This window comes from Colletotrichum chrysophilum, assembly GCF_026319265.1.
Source record: "Colletotrichum chrysophilum strain AFK26 chromosome Unknown scaffold_28, whole genome shotgun sequence".
Lineage (NCBI taxonomy): Eukaryota > Fungi > Ascomycota > Sordariomycetes > Glomerellales > Glomerellaceae > Colletotrichum > Colletotrichum chrysophilum.
The window spans coordinates 433212-452825 of NW_026517315.1; the positions used below are offsets into that span (position 1 = coordinate 433212).

The window sequence follows — 19614 nt, forward strand, 5'->3', positions numbered from 1 at the left end:
TCGCAGGCTTCCATTGGAAACCCCCTCCACTACTGTCCCCTCAATCCCTTCCACTCGTCCTCTAACATTGAGTACAGAAGCACGTCCCACCATTGTCTCTCGTGGAAATGCGACTTGCGGTAACGGCCCTCTAGAACGAAGCCCAGCTTCTCGTACAGATGCTTCCCGCGGTCGTTGTATTCGACGCAGCCCAGACTGATGGAGTGGATGTTGGCTTTTCGGAAGGCCCAGTCGACCGCCCAGTTGATTGCCTCAGCGCCATAACCCAGATTCCGATACGGTTTCGCGATGGAAATGCTGAGGACTGCGAGGCGATGGTGATGGCGGTAATTGTCGCCCGCCTCATCGTTGAGTGCAACCACGCCGATTGGTTGAGGACTTGCTGCTCCGTCTGCGGCGGGGAGACAGATGATGACGCCCAGGAGGAAACCTTGAATCTCTAGAAGCAATGAATCACTGCGGCGTCTTGTCTGCGGCCGTAATACATTGGAGTCTCCGAGTGCGAACCCGACCGGGTCGTTTTTGATCTGATCGTGAAACCACCTCTTGTCGTCCTCGTCATCTTCAATAGCCCTGAAGATGAGCCTCCCCGACTGGAAGGAGTTTCCCACTAATTCTTCGTCCATTGTAGAAGAGCTGAGTGAATATACTTGCTGCAGCGTATACTGTCTTTTTGGTTGGACTCAATGCAATAGTTCGAAGAATATTTCTGCATATGACTTGGTCAAAATTCCATTGATACTCGCTCCAAGGCACTAGCAATCTCTTATATCTCAATGTCTTGTTAAAATTCGAAAGTCTCCGCGTATATGGCTCGTGGCCGCCGAGACAAGCTGCGCTGGCAGGACACCCGAGACAAGGCAACGTTGCGATGTTTCCATTGAGTCACGCCGAACGAGTGCATGTTACACAGCAGCCAGCCCTTGTCACGGCCCTGCCACCAAGCTTCGTGGCGTCCACTCGGAACATGATCGATCGCACTGTCTTGACAAGCAAACACGCAAGAGATCTGCACCAGGATAAATAAAAGAGCGTGCTTTTGAATTGCTTTTCTATGCCCCTTTGGCCGTTTCCTCGGCATGAGTTGGTGGAATTATTTTACGTTCATTAATTAGGTACAATAAGTTTACATCTACAACCGATCTTCCCTCAACGAGAAGGTCTGCACGACGACGATATCGCGGTTGTCGCCGGCCCCCCTGTCGCCCCCTTGACTTGACTCCTTGGAGGCTTCAAAGGTCAGTTCTGTCTCGCTCTCGTTGTCGCGCTTGCCCTGCGACTCCCACACGCGGCGCTTACCCGAGGAAAACTTGTTCTGGTTCTCGCCCTGGTCGCTGTTGCTGCCCAGCTCGTGGGCCTCGGCGTCGTCCTTGGCCATGAAGGTGGTGAGACTGAACGGCCCGCGCCGTTGGTGGCGGCTGGCGCTGCTGTTGTTGCTGACGTCCTTGAGGTGTCCGCCCATGGCGGAGGGGTTGCCGCGCTCCGAGTCGTGCAGCGCGGAGGGGCCCATGGAGGTGAAGCCGAGTCGGTACCCGACCATGCGGAACAGCGGGCGGAGGGTCGCAAGGCTGCCCGCCGTGATGGCCAGACCCTGCTCCGTGGTGGACCAGATTGCAATATCTACGGTTGCATCTGCGGGAGCGCGAGTCAGTACCTTGACCAACCTTAAATTCGATCGTGGGATACCCCGATCGCGAGTGAAAGAGGAAGAAAGTGGGACTTACACAAGAAATCAATGTTTTTGAAGTCCTTGACGAAAGGCATGCGGACAACAACGGCTGCGCTGGCACTGGAAGGACAGGTCAGTGGAGAGTTCCAGGAAACGAAGATTTGAGGGGCATCACGAACATGCAGGCCATGGCCATGATGGGAATCAACGCAATCTTTGTCTTGCGGTCCATCTTGAGCTTCCAGATCAGAATGATGGGGAGAATCGCAAAGGTGAAGTCGCAGATGACGCTGAAAGCGCTGTAGAGGTAGGTGAGGGCGATGATGACGTCCATATTGATGCAGTGTCCGTTGGTTGCGCCGGTGTACTGCTCCCAGAAGAAGGAGATCGGTTGGCACTGAAGCAAAGTAACGAAGAAGAAGACGACGCCGGTGCAGACGGTGCAGAACATGACAAAGTAAATGATCCAGATGTCGATCTTTCGGACGGTAATTCGAAGCAGGAACCAGCCAATGGAGATTTTGGACGAGATCATCGACAGACAGTACCAGAGATAGCAAAACCACCAGAACTAATAGCCATTAGCAAACAATTCTCGAGACGATGAGCTTATCCTCAGAAAACTTACCTTCATTGCGTCTGCCCGATCCTGTGCCTCCAATACCCAGTAATGACGTCCCGTTCCATAGTGAATACCTGTGAGTGCGCATGCAACGAAGAGAGCGAAGAAAACCTAAGAACAATCCAGTCAGTCCTGATCCAATAACCCAGATCGATGCAGACGAAGGGCTCCGTACCATAGCAGCCAACATGCAGTAGTCGTCGAATCCAAAGTTCTTGACGAGGCAGATTCGGGCATAGCATCGGAGGAGGATCGCTATGCCGGCGGCCGTGACGAGCGTGACGCCGACGGCGAACAGCTCGGGGCCGCGGTTCTCGTTGTCTTCGGCCGTCGCCATCGAATCGAAAGAATTGAAGTCGTATGATGTCGATGCGATACTAGTAAACGCGGCCGAACGAACGAGTCGTGTCCAAGGAGGGACCTGGCGCCGAGAAGAGCCGCAACAAAATGGGACGGTTCGTTCTAGAGGTTCTCCATTTCATGAGGGACCGGACGAGAAGGGAAGATTGGAGGGACCGGTTCAAGATATGGATATGCACCCCCGAATTTGGGAGTGGAACTTCCCACGCAACATGCCGTGCGTGCCTGCGTGTGATGTGTGCGGCCTGGCCCTGTCAGTCATGCCGTGAGTGGAAGGCCGAATGTGCGCGCACCCCTGGATCATCACACACACACGCAAGTGTGTGTGCAGACCTGCATCTGGCGGAATCCACGGTACACACCCCCCGGCAGGTTCCATCGGAGTTCGACCAGAGCCTTTCCTGTATGGGAGACCGATCTTCAGCGTTGGGCTGTGATGAAAGCGGGACTTGAATCCTTCTGGCTGGGTCCCCTCCCCTCTCCCTCAGGTACCCTCGGCTTTCCATCCTCGAGGCTTTGGGCCTTTGGCTCAGTGTGTGTGTAGGTAGGTATTCAAGATTCAGGGCCGCGGTTGTCAGCAAATGTCGGCAGATGGGGCATACCACATCTCGGGTAATCCAGCCTCACACACTATCAGCCAAGTCGGTCTTAGCTGGTGCTCTTAGTGGCCGGTGAAATGGCCATGTTCAGTTACCGTCCGACGAGCCCATTGTCTGGAATGGCTTCCCCCGCATTAGCTCCGAAAAGCGAACCTCGGGGGTCCCTTCCGCCAAGGGGCTCACCACGCGTGGAAAGAAAAGAATTGGGTCCCTCGGGCCCACGAGAGGGTCGCAATGGGTCCCCTCCTCAAACACCAGACAGACAGGACTTTTTTTTCCGACCCTTTCTTGCCTCTCGCTCTACAGTTTACCAGCTTCCCACGAGGCTGGTGACAGGGAATCAAATCCACTGCGACGAGGAGGACGAGGGGACTCGACGAGTTGAGTCGATTTGGGGGCCAAGTGCGGCGATGAATCGCCCGCATCTGGAAAAGCGATGGTGACATTCGCACGCTCCATCTATGCAGTGATGGCTCTTGGCGTGTCAATTGTTTCTCTTAACGGCTTCCATATGAGAGGGGTCCGGAGGAGAGGAGCATATTCGCATCCTCTTTCCTCCAAAGAGAGGCCATCTTCAACGGACCGGTCCCGGCATCAATTGAGGGGTTCGTCGCGAATGCTTCCTTTTTGCGCCGTCTTAGTTGCATCCCCTATGCAAGCAAGCCTGTCTTGTTCACACTGAACCGTTTTCTCAGTGTGGTGCCACTTTATTTCTCTTTTTGCGAAAGACGTGAAGACTTCGCCTCCAACTGCCTCTAGTGAAAAGATCAGCTTCGCCGTTACCCAGTCTTTTAATTCTTCAAGTGTCCAGCCGCAGCCGCCTGTCAAACGTGCGCCGCCCACATTATCTGCCTGTTCACCACAAAACCGAAGCAGCCATCTACAAATACGGTAAGCTGCACGCCAGTGGACGGAGGCGAGCTTCTCCGTCAGAACAAAATTGCTGCTAATGCAGGTTCAATGTTGGGAAGTGCACTAAAGAACTTTTAGCACAGACATTGTCTTCAAGGTGACAGGCACCGTGGCAACGTCGGCAATGAGACGGTGTTGGGAGGCCGGGCAGAAAAAAAAAGAAAAAGGAGGAAAAAGGCAATGTGGGAGGAGACGCGGAACGCGGGACACGGGAGGGAGAGTCAGAAGAAACGTGAACATGAACTACTCTCGATTCAGGAACTGATTGTCTCACCGGTCCGCTCCACTCGTATTACGGTGCCATTGGCGTCCGTTTTTGGGGGCCCCGTCCGGGTCCAAGCCGTCCATCGGCTGTCTTGTGTGGTAGGCTGCAGCCATTGACACTCTCCGGCTCTTCAGCCCTCTTGTTGTTTGTGCGTAGCCAAACCATTTCCTCGGGCTTCTTCGAAGAATTCCCGTGGAATTGTGACTTGTTGTCGACTCGAGTGGTGAGACACCATGAGTTCATGACAGGCACTGACTGACTCTAAAATGACATGGTGCAGGGTCCAAAGCCTCGAAGAATATCCCCCGTGGCCGCCTCCAATCTCTTTTCTAATTCGGTGCCGAAACTTAGACTATTACCCAAATCCTCGTCATTGGAGCGGTGGTTTCATTAACCCAGTGCCAAGGTCGCCGACCGTCTGACAGGTCGACAGTTACCCTCACTTACCATCACCTCACGGTCTCACCAGTCTCCCACACGCTTGGCTGTTATTCCCAGCAAGCTCGCTATTCCCAGCCTCCCATCCTGTCGGAATTCATCGGACAAATACCCAAAATCGCGGTCAACTTCGTCCGTTCCCACTTTTGCCATCGCATTGCGTCAGATTCACCCTTGTTCGTAAGTACGAGCAGCGCCCGGTTATCACGGATGCATGTCCGCTGGTCCCAATTAAACCAACAATGCCTGCGCGCACTGATATTTGGAGGGTAACCCCTTCGCCATCCGGTGGAGATAACATGCCGACCCCCAGCAAGCGATCTTCCATCGACTACTACTTCCATAAGGCAGGCCCAGCAAAGTCCCAACACAGAACCCAGCAAAATCCTACAGAGCAGAAAATCAACTCGCGAATCGAAAGTCCAGTCTCTTGCTTCCCTTGTCTGTGGTGGTATCGAGGTATCGTTGGCGCTCCTCCGGTGACATGGCGTCCCAGATCCGGTCTCGCTGTCTGTTCCTCCAGACATAATAGACCTTAGCAGCCGCGTAGATCACCACGTTGAGGCTTGCGATTCCGACCAGCGCCCTATTGCCACGGCGGTACTCCGGACGATCGTCTCGTCGGTAGATGTTGGCGCTGATGATGGATTGAAGTTGAACAGACATATTGTAGAGCGCGGCCGAGACCGTTCTTGTCCTGACGGTGTTGGAGTTGCGGCTCGCCCAGCCAACTTGCCTTGTCAAGTGTCAAGGAAACTCCTAGAAAGGGTAGGTGCATTGACACACTTACATGGGATGGGGGGAGGGATAAGACAATAGTACGATTACCAACGCATATGTGGCCCATCTGCTGACGCCGGAGGGGATCACTGCAAGGGCAATGACACAGGGGAGCAGCCATAGCTCGACGAGAATGCCAAGCAATGCCCTCTGGTTGATCTTTTCTGAAATCCACGTCAAGATGAGCATCTATTGATGTTAATTCTCATTGAAAGTTCCGAAGAAACCCACATTGTTTCTGCTCACATTGGTTGTGGTTGCAACTTGGCAAGGGATACTAAGTAGGTTAGTGTCGAAGGTGTCGAAGCCCAATTGTCTTAAAGTTAGAGTTAGGTATTGATCAGGTGGTCCGGCTGGAATAGAAAACGTAAGGCCGATCATGTAGATCGGCCATAGGTCGTAGTCACACAGCGATTCCCACAGCATCTTCAACGTTATGGCCTGGCGGTTGTGCATGTCGCTCTTGGACGGGTCATCTCGTAAGATGCGATTCACCATGATCTTTTCTTCATGCTCGGTGAACCATCCGTTAGGCCGCCAAAGCGCCTTTGTCTGTGTGGGAGAGGGCACCATGATAAACACGGACCAGATCCCAATGACTAACGTCAGTATGCCTTCGAGAAGGAATAGCCTAAGCTCGGTCAACATCCGCATGTCGGCAGTGGAAGAATGAAACCTCACCACCGCCATCCCTCGTAGCCATGGTACCCTCGAAGACGGAGAAGGCCGTACGCTAGTAACGGCGCAATGACATCGGTTAAACGATTCGCCATCCAGAACAAGGCCAAACGAAATGGGAGCTCAGTGCTCTTGAAGAAGTAGGACATGTACTAAAGTAGAGCAAAAGGTTAGCGGATGAAGGCCGTTGGTGGCTGAATTAGGCCATGACGTGGACGTACTAAGATGACATCGGGAATGAAACCGCCCTGAAGCAGCCCAATGATTGCGCGGGTCGCCAGGAACGAAGACCGCCCGTTGAGCCAAAATTGGGAGGCGCTCACGATGCTCCAGAGGATCATTTGTGCAGGGATCCAACGATCGCTAGGCTTGCGTGTTAACAGCACGTCGCAGCATCAGAGCGGCAATTGCGTATGGGTATCAGCGTACGGTCCAATCTTCTTACTGATCAATTGACTCGGCAATTCAGCCAGCAAGAAGAAGACTCGGAACACCGTCTGACCAAAATTGTAGTCATTCGTGTCCAAGCCTAGATCTTCCAGAAAATTGTCCGAGTTGGCCTGGCTAATGTTGGATCGGTCTAGATCGAGTGCGAAAAACGCAAGGCAAGACCAGGCTGTCACACGCCAGTCAATCTTCCTGATCAGTGGTATCTCCTCAGCCCAAGTCCAGCGAAAGTTCGCATCGAAACGATGCCGGTTCTCGTATTTGTCTGACGGCTGGAAATACACCGCTAGTTGGGGATCGTCGAATACGGAAGGTTGAGTCGCAATGTCACCGGGCCTTTTTGAGTTGTTCTGACGACGCCAGAGACTGGACAGGTTAGTTGTCGGCCGTTGTGTCGCGCTTGAACCAGCCTGGTCTTCCAGGATACGTTGCCGAATGTCTCGCGTTGTCTCCGAGTCCGACGGCAGGGTCGCTTTCTCGTCCACGGCTCGCATGCCGATGCTGAGTACAGACGCGGTAGCTGAGGTGTTCACGTTGTCTTTTGGGTCCATCATGTTGAACTGCGTTCGGATATTGAAGCGAAGGGTTGACTGGCATGCGCTGCCTGGTTAGCGGGCTTTAAATTAATATATCATGTATTGACACTTTTGTTGGGACCGTCATTGAGCCGTCAAATGGCACGCCCATTCGTCCTTGGCTACTGCCGCTCGATTGTGACTGTCTTTGTCGAATCTTCGTCATATATAAATCTACTTTGCAGTCACATCATTGAGAAAGTGCGGCTTGTGGTTGGCCATGAATGACGGAGAGCATCTTGGCAAATGGCGTCAAACGCAAGGGCGATGGTATATAACATCAAGTGATCGGAGTGACAAATGCTTGGGACCTGGATATGATGGTCGATCTGACGATGTCTCAGTCCCTCCTGTCTAGGCTGTCTGCCTGGCTTCGATGCAGACCATGTGCATGTTCCACATCTAATTCAAGACACGCTGTCGAAGTATTCTCTTCACTTGAATGCACATCGTCTCAGATCCAGTCTGATCAAATTATGCATGGTAAGCTATGATGCTACTCTCATGAATGATGCACCAGAGCTCATAAAAGCCAAGGCCAGTTAGGTCGGAGTTGATGGTGAAATCGTGCGGAGATATGGCAAAAACTTCCTACTTCTTGGCAGGTGGCAATCCAAGCTCGCATGATCAATCGACTTTAGTCCTCATGCAGGCTTATCACATTGCAAAATAATTCTGTTCCAAGAAGCATCAGACATAGCTTTGTACTCAAAGAATTGATAATAACTGAGGTGCTAAGGTGCCCACGTTGTTCCGCATCTATGCATACTGAGTATATGATATCGCCTGCTGCATTGTTTTGACCACTAAAAAATCAAGGAGAACAGTAGAAATTGTTCGTTCACACTTCTTGAGTCAAGGGATTGATGTCGTTACTTGAGATCACCAAAGTCTCTCGGGTACCTGTTGATGACGGGGCTACTTGTGGGAAAGACTTGCCCGCAAGCTTATTGGTTGCGACCATTTGGGCCACGCTTTCTGTGTCGCTAATTCTCTCGCGTGTTTTGCTCAAGCGCGTGAGAAGAGGCCGCAGGGTAGCCAGAGAAGCGCAAGTAATGGCCGATGTCAACTCTGCGAGAGACCAAAGGACGGGTTCGAAGTTGGACCATGTTGGATCCGGCAAAAGCGTAAGAAACTTGATTCTCATAGCGGATATTGCCACGGTCCTTGAAATAATTAATCACAGTCAGATTTCAAACTGGCAAGTGAGGTTGACTCGGTGGGAAGAGCAACTTACAAGAAGCCGACGCTGAAAATACCAATAAGGAAAGCTTTTTGTGAACCGGGAAGATTCAGCTTCCGGATGACTGGGAGAGGAAGAATCATGATGATGATGTCGGTAAATATGTTGAACAGCGCGCTGATGTACCAAGCAATGTGGGCATTTGGAACACACTTTGCATGAACACTAGGGTTCCAAAATCCTTCCAGAGGGATGCATGCAACAAGTGCAAACGTTCCTTGTCCGATGCCCCAGACCGCTACCAACACAATCATGGCAATGTAAACCACACGCATGTTCGACACCGACATGATGCGGTAGTATTGGAGTAGGAACACGAGTTTCACGACAGCGAGAGTCGTGATATAGAAAAATAGGGATACAAAGAAAGCCTTCACATTGTCAGCTGATGAGAAAATATACAAAATAGACTTACGTACCCTCTGGTATAAAACAAGATCTTCTGGCGACAGAGTCGAAGCATGCCTCCCCAACCCATATCTAGTCACTGAGAGGAGCACATATATGAGTATCGTCACCGTTGCCGGAGATTTTCGTACGGGTCAACTTACTTTGAGTAATACTAATTCCGCAAGCAAAAATCATTGACTGCCTGATTGTTAACTTCCCATGGCCAATACCCAGCAAACTTGAGAACTGACCAATGCTAGAAGGGCTACCCAGTCGTCAGCCCCCCATTGATGGATTTTTGCACGTGTCCATGATCGCAGGAATACCATTAAACACGACAAAAGTAGTAAGAAGGCGACGACGCCATATGCCACCGAAGACTTGTCTTCGAAAACATGCGGTGGTGAGTCACTCATTTTATTGGAAGGGTTTGATTGGCAAATGAATGTGAACCTGCATTGTCAAGCAACTTTTGGATATGATGGCCGGTATGATACGTATAAAAAAGAAACCAAACAATAGGATTGACGAACCTTTTCCTTTGATCAGATCACCAAAAGTCATCAAAGAAAGCGTAGACAACTAGGTGAAAGAAGAGGGAGCCTAAAATTGGAGGCGGTCCTATGACAGTGCAGTTCAACAACTTAGCGCCGAGTCAGTTGAACGGATGTAGTTAGCAACGGCTGTGTATAGCCGCCACTTACACTGACGACGAACTAATGAGATGCGATCCGAAGAAGAAAGTACCGCACACAGTTAAGTGTGCGCCGGGCATCGCTTTCCCAAATCTTATTCTCAAGTCGGCTTGTAAAAGGAATCCAGCCATGTCAGGATTCAAGGGAAGAAAGATTGATGGCTGCGCTCAAACTATCAGCCATCAGCTCTAGACGTCGAAGGCGTCTCACACGCGATCCTCTTACAAGTATCAGGAAGTTTTGCTCCAATCTTAGCATCGCCCGGATGGACTTGTCCCGCGTGCCAAACCGTAAGAAAGACCGGTAGCACGTGTTAGGCACGTTGGGCAATACTTTGTCTCTAATAACGGCCTGAGTGAGTTGGCCGCAATCACACAGGCTATTGACACAAACAGATTGAGATACATTAATCAAGTCTAACGTAATTCAAGTCTATGTCTGAGTATATTGGAGAGAACGGAAAACAAGAAGCATATTGGAAGCTGATCCTCTGAGACAACGCTATTGTGCTAAACCGACAACATGTTGTCTTCCTCGATTTGTAAAAGATGGGCGAGTGCCCAGTCCTGATCGTTCGCATACGGATCCTTGTAGTGTCCAGCTCTCCCGTTCACGGACGTGGGATAAATCCAGGCGCAGGACCCTCTACCTTCAGGGGTAAAGAGTGCCATGTTGGCTCGAAGGATTCCGTCGGCTTGTTTCTGAGCCCTTGCATCTTCAGTCGCCTTGCTCTGGTGATGCAGGGCAATCGAATTCAGAGTACTCCAATAATGAGGAAATGTATCCCCCCACATGCGATCTTTCCCAAACCAATGCCCGTCCCAGTGTCGAATGGCGACGTCATGAACTCTGTAGTCTGGTTGCTTTCCGGCGAACCTGAGAAGGACCTCTAGTTGAGCCTGGGCGCCATCAAGCCAAGTTTTATCCCCTGTTGATCGATAAAGTTCAAACAGAATGTTCGCTGCAGGCGCAACAATAGACTGTTCAAAATTAACTTCGAACGGGGGATAATTCGTTCCGCGCCTAAGGATATTGTGCCCGTGCCCAATGAATAGATCTCTGGCTCGCTCAAATGACTTCTCGTCCCCTGAAGCCTGAAGCATTCGAAGTCCCTCAAGTACGGGCAGCCCGATAGCATAGAGCGACTCGCCACCTTCAGCATAGAAGTTCTCAAGGGTCATCATGAACCTCTCCATGGGAGCTTTACCCAAAACGGCCGGGATACCGATTGCAGCAGCTACCAAGTGAAGTTGCAGAACCCATGGCCAATTGTAGAGGCGCTTCCGGTTGCTAGTACCTGTCCCAACTGGCGCATCGTAGACGAAGCCGTTCTTGTCTTGAAGCTTTGTGCATACAAAGGAGTAGTACGCCGAAAATGACTCCTGCAATCTAGCATCGGGATGTTTCTTCAGCCATCGACCAATCAAAACACCCATCCCCACTCGCTCGCGCCCTGCGTTTCGATCCTGTTGAGTCTCGTAGAACGGGTGCGCCTCTGCTTGGTTGTCGAAGACGATGTAGGCACCATGTAAGAAATCATTGGTGTCCGTGACTTGTTGGTGATCGACAATGAATCTGATTCGACTTCGAATCAAGTCATCGTAGCTGGGGACCGTGTTTAAGAAGATGAGCGATTCTCGTCGCTCGTTCCCCTTTCCGGTAGAAATCCGCAATGTCTTCTCGCCAAAATCTCCTGCATCATGAATATAATGAAAGCCGTCTTTCGTCTGTAGGACCTCTCGTCCATTGACTGTTGTTGTGGAGTTGACAGCCTTCGAACTGCCTCTCATGCGAATAGTGGCGCTCTCCCCACTGACGAGAGTGTGTTTTGGAATGTCGAAATGGATGAACTGACTCGAACGACGGGCACATTGAGAGAAAAAGTCGTCCCAACCACAATGCCAGAAAAAGGTCCACTCGACGACACCGGAGTCACCCGGCTGCAGCACCGGCATGGACGGGTGAAGAAGAAAGACGCCCCGAGTGTTTGAATGGGTTACTTCATCTCGAGACTCAATGCTGTATCCCGACAAAGCTCCTCGCGTCAGAACGAGGCCTAAGTCACGGCCGCGACCGCCCATTTGACTAAGCTTAACCCATGATGAACAGCCTCCATGCGCCCAAACATGTGCGTGCGTGCGGTTTTCCAAAGAATCAGTGGTGTTGGTGTAGTGGTCGTTGAATGGCGTGTAAATTGCCAAGGACTGCTCGCCTTTCGCAGCTAGATTAAGCGGTGATGTTCCCCTGTTCGTGAACTCGTAGGTTTCTGTGAAGGAACCAGTTTGACTGTCAAGACGACGGCGCACAAGGACCTCTAGTGGGCCGTAACAGTACTTGGCGTCCGTAGCATTGTGCTCAGCCGAGGATTCGATGTGCGGACTGTTCCAGTGCACCCGATGCAGTAGATTGGCACCGAGGTCCGCGAAGCCTAGTCCCCAGCGACTTCCCAGGGGCTGCCAGGGTGCATTAGCTGGGGAACTGACCCAGTTGAGTGGAATGTCGGCAGAAGGGTCCACAATCTCTAAGACAGCGCCCGTCGTTCGGTCGATGTGGACCGTAAAGTCACCATTCAAGAGGTCAATCGTTCGTACCATGATGGCAAGTCGGTCGTGGGATGCGCAATGCTAGGTGGTGTGTCAAAATCGCCGGCTGCATGAGGATGAAGTAGCTGTCATAGACCAGAGTTGCCACGTGAGCTTTTGAAAAACCTGCTGAGACATCGGGCCATGAGACGAACAGTGATGTGTCCGTCAAAGTTCCGGGCGTCTTAGCGGGGGTTCCCGTGCAACAGAGGCGCTACGAGCCAGCGGGCACACGAATCATGTGCTACAATAGCCGGCAGCTTGGCGCAGTTAGGATTAAGCTTTGCGATGACTTGCATTTGTACGGATACCGAGCAGCTGCCTGTAACTGAAGGTTCTATCAAAGCCGTTCCGTGGAGCGAGCGATACCACGCATGCAAGACTCAATCCATCTACCTTATCAACAGCTCTGCCAGACCATGGAAATCATGTTGAGACACGAGCACTATTGCCTCTGGATTACAGGACTGTGCTTGGCACACCCACCGGCTTCCTGAAACTGGAGGGAATACTGGGTCCTACGGAGTCGTTGCACACCATTCCCGGCGTGACGATCTTCTACTTTGTGCGATCTGCGACATCTTGAGGATAGACGGAGTCGCAAGGGACTGATTGCGTCGAATATCCATTCTTGATTGCAAAATAACTATTTTAATACCCCATCTGACTCGACTACAAGATGAGCTCCTCCGAGCATCGATGAGACAGAATGAACCAGGAGTAGTCATGGCCCTTCGTGAATACGGCTGTTTCTGGTCGGATGATATCCGCGAAATACTCGGCACGCGCCAGAAAATGTCATAAATGGGCAACGTCGGTCCTGCATAGTCACAACCTAACCTTCAAGTGCACTCATCTCGTCCGTACCTTCTTCATTCTTCCAACTCAACTGCGATTCATTTCACCGCCAACGCTTTCTCACTTCACAATGCAGTTCTCGAACACAATCGTCGCAGCGTTCACTGTGGCCCTCGCCACGTTCAGCACAGGTGTGAACGCCAGATGTGGACCCCGGAATGGTCTATGCAGCGGAGAGCTCAGCTTCAGATGCTTCGATGTCAGCGCAAACACACCCGTGTGCTGTGACACCATTGACTGCATTGAGTAGCATGTCATCCAACTGTACGTCATCTGCGATGAGGCGCCTACGTCGCGATTTTCTTTGCTTGTTAGCATTAGCTCACAGAAGTAGGTTGCCACTTCAGCATTGCTTGTTCTCAATACCAGGGGAGGATGTTCTATTTAGGCATGAATAAATGTGATATATGCGCGTTCCATCCCTTTTATTGTTTACTACTTAGCCCCATGTGGATGTTGCAGTGCGTGGATGAGGCCCGAACGAACGGTCATGCCAATCACGAAAACATGAATTAGGCATCAGCCGAGTATTCATATGCCTAAAGTCTGTAAGCTCCTGTCTGAGAATATTGTGAAATAGCGTCAAGAAACGAACCAGATCGTGCCAAGCAACGCCTGCGTACTCAGAGGCGCTCTTGCCATAGTGCGTGAAGCCTAGGGCTTGATAGTAAGGCAAGAGTCTGTCGTAGGTAAGGATTGAGATCCTATCTGCCTGGCCGTTCTGCCTCATGTACTCAATGTAAGACTTCATGAGCTTCTTTCCAAATCCGGATCTCTGGTAAGTTGGCGACACAGCCAACGAGTGAAGAGCGATGGTTCTTCCTTCGGCCTGATGACCAACACCGTACTGGGCAGTGGGATCCGTCTTCCAGGTCGGCGGGAAAGACATGTCCTCATCCTTGACAACTCGCGACGTTGACTTCGTCGCTATTATATGCGCAATAAGCTTGTCATTGCCGGAACCAGTCGGAGGAGCAGTGAACACCGGGATATCTCCCTCAGGTTTGGCGATTGTCGAGTTCTCAGGGACAAACAAGCCCAAGCAAAGGTCGGGGCAAACACTCAGGCGATAATCAATCTAGGACAGCGTCTCAAACGTCAAACTAAGGTAGAAATATCAAGGACGGAGAAGCGAGGAATAAGATGCCTGCGAGATCGTCTTCGGTCCAGAGATGGTTACGTACCTTTTCGCGAGTTGCTGCCTCCGCGGGCGGGAAAGCTGCTGATTCAACGACGGAGCATCGGTCTAGGTCATCAATTGACAATACTCGAATGTATGCAGCCATAATGTAAGATGAGTCTCGTTTGGATAAGTTTACGGAGAGTCTTGTGCGGTTAGATGCTTGGTGAACTTGAGTCTTTTAACGTTCCGTAGTTGAGTCATGTTGAGTCATGTTGATGGAAGGGAGCACAACACGCGGGGTGTCATGGAGGACAGCCCCAATAGGGCCAGGGGTCCACCGAAATTCTAAAGAAGGAGCCCTATTATTGGGCTGCCACTTTAGGTGCGGTGCAGAGGCAGTGGCTTATGGTGGCTAGTGTTGAGGGGTACAGCTCCAATGTTGCTCGGTGCAGTTTTGTTTGTGCACTGTATCTTTACTGGGCAGAATCTATCACTTGTACTGTGAGAGACCTTGTTTCTTTTGCAATACCCATCGAGATGACGTTTATTGAAGTCAAAGTTGCTTCGGTTGTAAACATTTCTGGACGAAAGTTTGCTTAACTGCTGTATTCCCATTCAAATATATCACTGTTCTGTATGAATATTTGACACAGTGCCTTTGGAAAGGAACATAGAACGCACAAAACAAGGAGCATTGGTTGATGTGGTTTCCATGAAAGGCTTTCCTCAGTACCTACTCATTTGGGAACCGTTCACTAAGTGTATGGTGTCTAGATCAACCCTCTACCATTACTCCTTAAAGTACCCGTCACGTACTGCACATGTGTCTTCGAGCTCGCATCGGATCTGAATTGTGTTCTCGGGGCCGCAAAGGCATAGTCTAGGTGGCTAAGCGCGCGGGTCGGGACTTACAAGCAAAGAAAGCCCGAGCAATATTGGTTTAGTGAAATCTTGATTACCAACGCTAAAGCGCCACAGCTGACGACTGTTCCTATGCTGATAAAAGTTGCGCGCGGTAACTCCTTGCTCGGAGCCCTTTGGTTGCACTCTCACTGTCGCAGAGGCCAACGATCTTGATGCTCCGGATGCAATAGGACCAATCCTGTTGTTGGATAAAACGAGGTGAAGCCCATCAAAATGCGATGGAAGACAAGAGCACACCCTGAAGATCGTCCGCGTTCAACAGCGAAACCAAGCTCTCATGTCTGAAATCAAGGCCTTCATCGTACTGGGGGCCACTGGCCGCCAAGGTGGTGCCGTTGTCGACGCATTGTTAACGCATGCCGAAATCAAGATTCTCCCAACTCAAGTTTACGCAATCACTCGACAGGCGGCGGGAACCGCTGCTGATCGCTTACGAGAGAAGTTCCGTGGAATCAACATTATGGTTGGGGATTTGGGCAACCCCAATGCCATCTTTGAACAACTCAACCAAGAAACGTTGAGTCAGTCGGGAGTTTTCCTCGCCCAGGCCCATGGACCAACCGAGCTACCAGACGGAAAGGCATTTATCGACGCCGCAGTGGCCCACGGCATACCCTACTTCGTGTATTCATCTGTGGACCGCGGTGGACGCGAACTGAGCGACAAGGACCCCTCATACTGCAAGACATTTTCAGACAAGTTCTACATTGAACGGCACCTGAAAAATGCCTGTAGTTCTAAAGAGGGCGAAACGCATAACATGGACTATACTATCATTCGCCCAACTTGGTTTGCTGACAATGCCTGGTGGGGATTTCCCGGCCAGCTGTGCATGACTGGATGGAGAGATAACCTGGGAGGGAAGACATTGCAAGTTACAGTCACCAAAGACATTGGCAGATGGGCAGTCGAGGGTCTGGTCAGGCCCGACAGAACTGGCATACGAAACCAAGCTCTCTCAATTGCAAGCGATGAGATGAGTTTCGGCCAGGTTGACGCGGCCTTCATGAAGCATACAGGCAGGGGTGTTCCGGTCACAACAGGGCTTTTGGCAAGAGGAATCATCTGGCTGGTCAACGATCTGAACACAATGTTCCGATTCATCGGCGACAGAGATTATGGGGCCGACTTGCCATGGTTGAAGACTCAACTGAAGCCAACAACGTTCAACGAATGGATTCAGAGCGAAGTACCGAAGCAGGCTTGACGAGTGAATGATTGGCTTTGTCCGTGAGCAGACACAGATAAGATCTTTCGGGATAATCTCAAATTCAAAGAACACACTGTCATTTTTGTGGTTCAATTTAGACCGCCGCAGGCGGTCGAAAGGTGGAATGTTAAAGAAATATCTATTGAACTTTTGAAGACTCAGGTCGCTTTCAACTGCTGACAGTGAATACTATGTTGGTATTTCTGTACCCGGCTTTGGCTTCCGAGCAGTCTCCGCATCCGCAAACATGAGAAGTGCCGAGCCGCGTGATGTATGTCGATGGACTATACCATAGTTCACTTGCTTATTGCCCAGAGAACCCAATAATGTCTTCGCATCGGAGTTGGAAGCAGCCTCACGCAACTGAGGAGGATCAAATGCTTTCGCTATCTCCAGAGGAGATAGAGAGACCAGTCGGCCCAAGTTAGCATAACCATAGAATAAGGGTGTGATCATGAGCCCCGTAAGAAATGTTATGGCAGCAGCGGCATATAGGTACGAGTGGTTGGCGATATAGATGGTGGAAAGTCCCCTGTGTTCGCCCTGAAGCCGCTGCTTCTGTCCAGTAAGCACGTAGTTTTCGTCCAGTGAAAATTGAGACCGCCTTCTCTGATAGTCATCAATAGGCACTTCCACGGAGGCTCGAAACATGAGTTCTCGAACAGCTTGGAAGACCCATGGTACTGGATCCACGAATGCTGGAGCACAGCTTCCATTCAGCATTGATGTGCCATAACGGGCTAGTTCAAATGCCAGCAAGCCCTCCGCTTCTTACTTCCATCCCCCGTTCTCCATTGTCATGCTTACTCGCGAGGAAAATCGTCTCACAAGTAGTGAAGCAATACCCCCAAAAGTCGAGGATCCCTGAGTTGTATTGACAGGCATGTTTGGATCAACGTCATCTCTCATCTGCTGATCAGTCTCAAGGGAGACCGTTTTGTCAGACTGGTAACCGTAGTTCGGATCAAGAGAGAGAGTTCCGTTGATAACAACAATAGGGTAATCCACGATCGCAGGCCGAAGTGTACAATGTTGAGAGACCAATCTTATACTCTTCGTGTCGCTGGGGCAGCCAGTCTCGGCCTTCCAAACAGAGTCGTACGTGAAATCTCGAGGTATATCCTGCGTGACAGGGTTGGCGGTTGATCCAGGTGACGTGACAGTATAATCGGGATATTCGCTGTACCGGATGGCACTCGAAAATACCTCGGTTGATTTATTGTATGCTCCATTGGCGTCGTGGAGATTTGGCAGCTCAGTTATGGTCACTGCATCGCAGCTAATGGAGAAGCCAGCTCCTTTGAGCCAACCAGCGCATGTCCCATCGCAAAATGCAAGATTCTCCCCGATCGCTGCCCTATTCTCTAGGATGATTCCTGGGTAGTAGAAATACCGCCTTGCCAAGTCGCTGAACGTTTCGGTCGGATATCCAATGGACTTTGTGTCGTGGTCCCAAATTCCAGAATAACCCCGGGGCAACTGCTGGATTATACGGATCTCGCCCAGATCAAAGCGGCCCTCGAAGGTTCCGTGCCCTGGAGTCAACGCCCTCTGTATTAGCGGGGAGTTGATAGCGACTATCGTGGCCATAATACTGGCAATAGCGGCGATGTTGGGTCCTCGTAAAACGACTTCTTCCACTGCGTCAACAAAGCCTTGTCCAACGATCCATCGGGCGTGCAAATCTCGGACTGAAGTTGGTTCCTCTATGCTCCTTCTCCACCACGAAACCGCGATGCCCTTGGAAAGCGCAAGCTGGAGTAGGATGTTTGCGGCTGTTGCAATGATGGCAGCCAGCACAGTTGGAGATACTGTCCAAGAACCGGTAGCAGTGCCGTCAGCAACAAGAACGACAACTATCATTGTGCCGGAAAGCACCCAAGTCATGATAATGGACAGGGCAGCGAGAAACGGTATCCGTTTCCAACGGCCAGGTAGCCATCGATAAACTGTTTGAGATGCAGACTCGTCGTTGGTACTTGTGTTGGATCTGTCATCCTTCTGAGAAACGGGTGGTTCTTTTGCTCCTCCATTGTCCGTATGAGGCCGCCTCGCTAAATTGTCGTTCCTCGTCTCTCCTGAATCGTATAACGACATTGCGACTTTTGCTGTTGGTTGGAAGTCGAGTGAGGCGAAGAGGAAATAACTCGAAGCTCAGCAGTCATCTTCTTGCGGCTCCCGATCAGATGTAGTCTGCGAATGCTCGTGGGAGTTGCGTTCGATGTGAAAATAGTGCGAAAAGGGTCGGAAGCCAGTCCGCTGGCAAGAGTCTGGGCTGCCATTTCTTGAAGTGGGTGGGTGGGATGTTGTGCTGATCGATCTGCCCCCGACGGTGCTGAAAATCAGGCACCAGTGAACCAGGTTGCGCCCGAAGCCCCTCTCATTTCAGCCATCTAGTTTCGCACGCCAAGAGAGGCACAGGAGGCACAGAAGCCACCTCACGAAGCCATGGAACCAAGCGACCAATTAGCAGCATTTCTTGTTACGCGCTTACCGTAGAATCTCGTTCAAGTGGTTTTCCGCCCTCCCCCGTAAACAGGGGGATTGATTGGTCGAATTATTACTAACAGAACTACTTCCCCACGACTGACCTACCAAAGCCTTGTATACAGGGGTTGAGCGGAAAACCACCTGAACAAGATTCTACGGTATTCCTTAAGATGGCGCTTCAGAAGGACCGTACACAGAGGCTGATCTTCAGGGGCACATTCTAGAGTCAACTCGCCGGGGTTGGGTTCAGCAACCCCGTTCTTCTTCGTTGTCCTCGTCAGACTTTGAGTACCAACAGCAGCCTGACCGAACATTAGCTACCTCTGGCGAGTTCATAATGAAAACGGGGAGAACCTTTCTTGTCTCGTTTTAGACGTGATCTTGGATCATCGCACAAACGAGAAAATCGTATATAGGTATGCACACATGTCCTTCACAAAACTGCACGCTGCCGTCCTATGACGACTGTTGGCGTTGCATTGAACAGTCGGGGAAAAAAATGTCAACGATGGTGATATTTGACTGGAGGACGAATTTGGTTCAATGAAGTAGCACGAATGGTGACTAAGATGAGACATGCTTGAATTGTAGGACAAGAAGCTCAACAGACCTTTTGTCACAAGAGTGTGTATGAGGCAGTCAACATTGAGGATAATTGAATGAGTGTATATATTGATCAATCCATCATGATGATGATGATGATGATAGAAAAAGTCGGTGTGTTCTCGCTGGAATCCGACATCGGAATATTCGG

At 50.9% G+C, this 19614-nt stretch overlaps 4 protein-coding genes across 4 annotated transcripts; 1 reads left to right on the forward strand and 3 right to left on the reverse strand.

Annotated features, from left to right (window-relative positions):
• Positions 1–29: 29 nt before the first annotated feature.
• On the reverse strand, positions 30–626 carry COL26b_004660 (uncharacterized protein; the record flags this gene model as incomplete). Its single annotated transcript, XM_053177531.1, has 1 exon — positions 30–626. One exon carries the CDS (start codon positions 624–626, stop codon positions 30–32), a length of 597 nt encoding a protein of 198 aa, XP_053038645.1.
• Positions 627–1132: 506 nt separating this feature from the next.
• COL26b_004661 (uncharacterized protein) lies at positions 1133–2628 on the reverse strand (the record flags this gene model as incomplete). Its single annotated transcript, XM_053177532.1, has 5 exons — positions 1133–1632; positions 1725–1789; positions 1849–2240; positions 2298–2402; positions 2467–2628. The coding sequence occupies 5 exons, from the start codon at positions 2626–2628 to the stop codon at positions 1133–1135; spliced, it is 1224 nt and encodes a 407-aa protein (XP_053038646.1).
• A 2639-nt stretch (positions 2629–5267) lies between these two features.
• Positions 5268–5834, reverse strand: COL26b_004662 (uncharacterized protein; the record flags this gene model as incomplete). The annotated part of the gene is made up of 2 exons (XM_053177533.1): positions 5268–5601; positions 5656–5834. The coding sequence occupies 2 exons, from the start codon at positions 5832–5834 to the stop codon at positions 5268–5270; spliced, it is 513 nt and encodes a 170-aa protein (XP_053038647.1).
• Positions 5835–15437: 9603 nt separating this feature from the next.
• Positions 15438–16367, forward strand: COL26b_004663 (uncharacterized protein; the record flags this gene model as incomplete). The annotated part of the gene is made up of 2 exons (XM_053177534.1): positions 15438–15891; positions 16042–16367. The coding sequence occupies 2 exons, from the start codon at positions 15438–15440 to the stop codon at positions 16365–16367; spliced, it is 780 nt and encodes a 259-aa protein (XP_053038648.1).
• Between the last annotated feature and the right edge of the window lie 3247 nt (positions 16368–19614).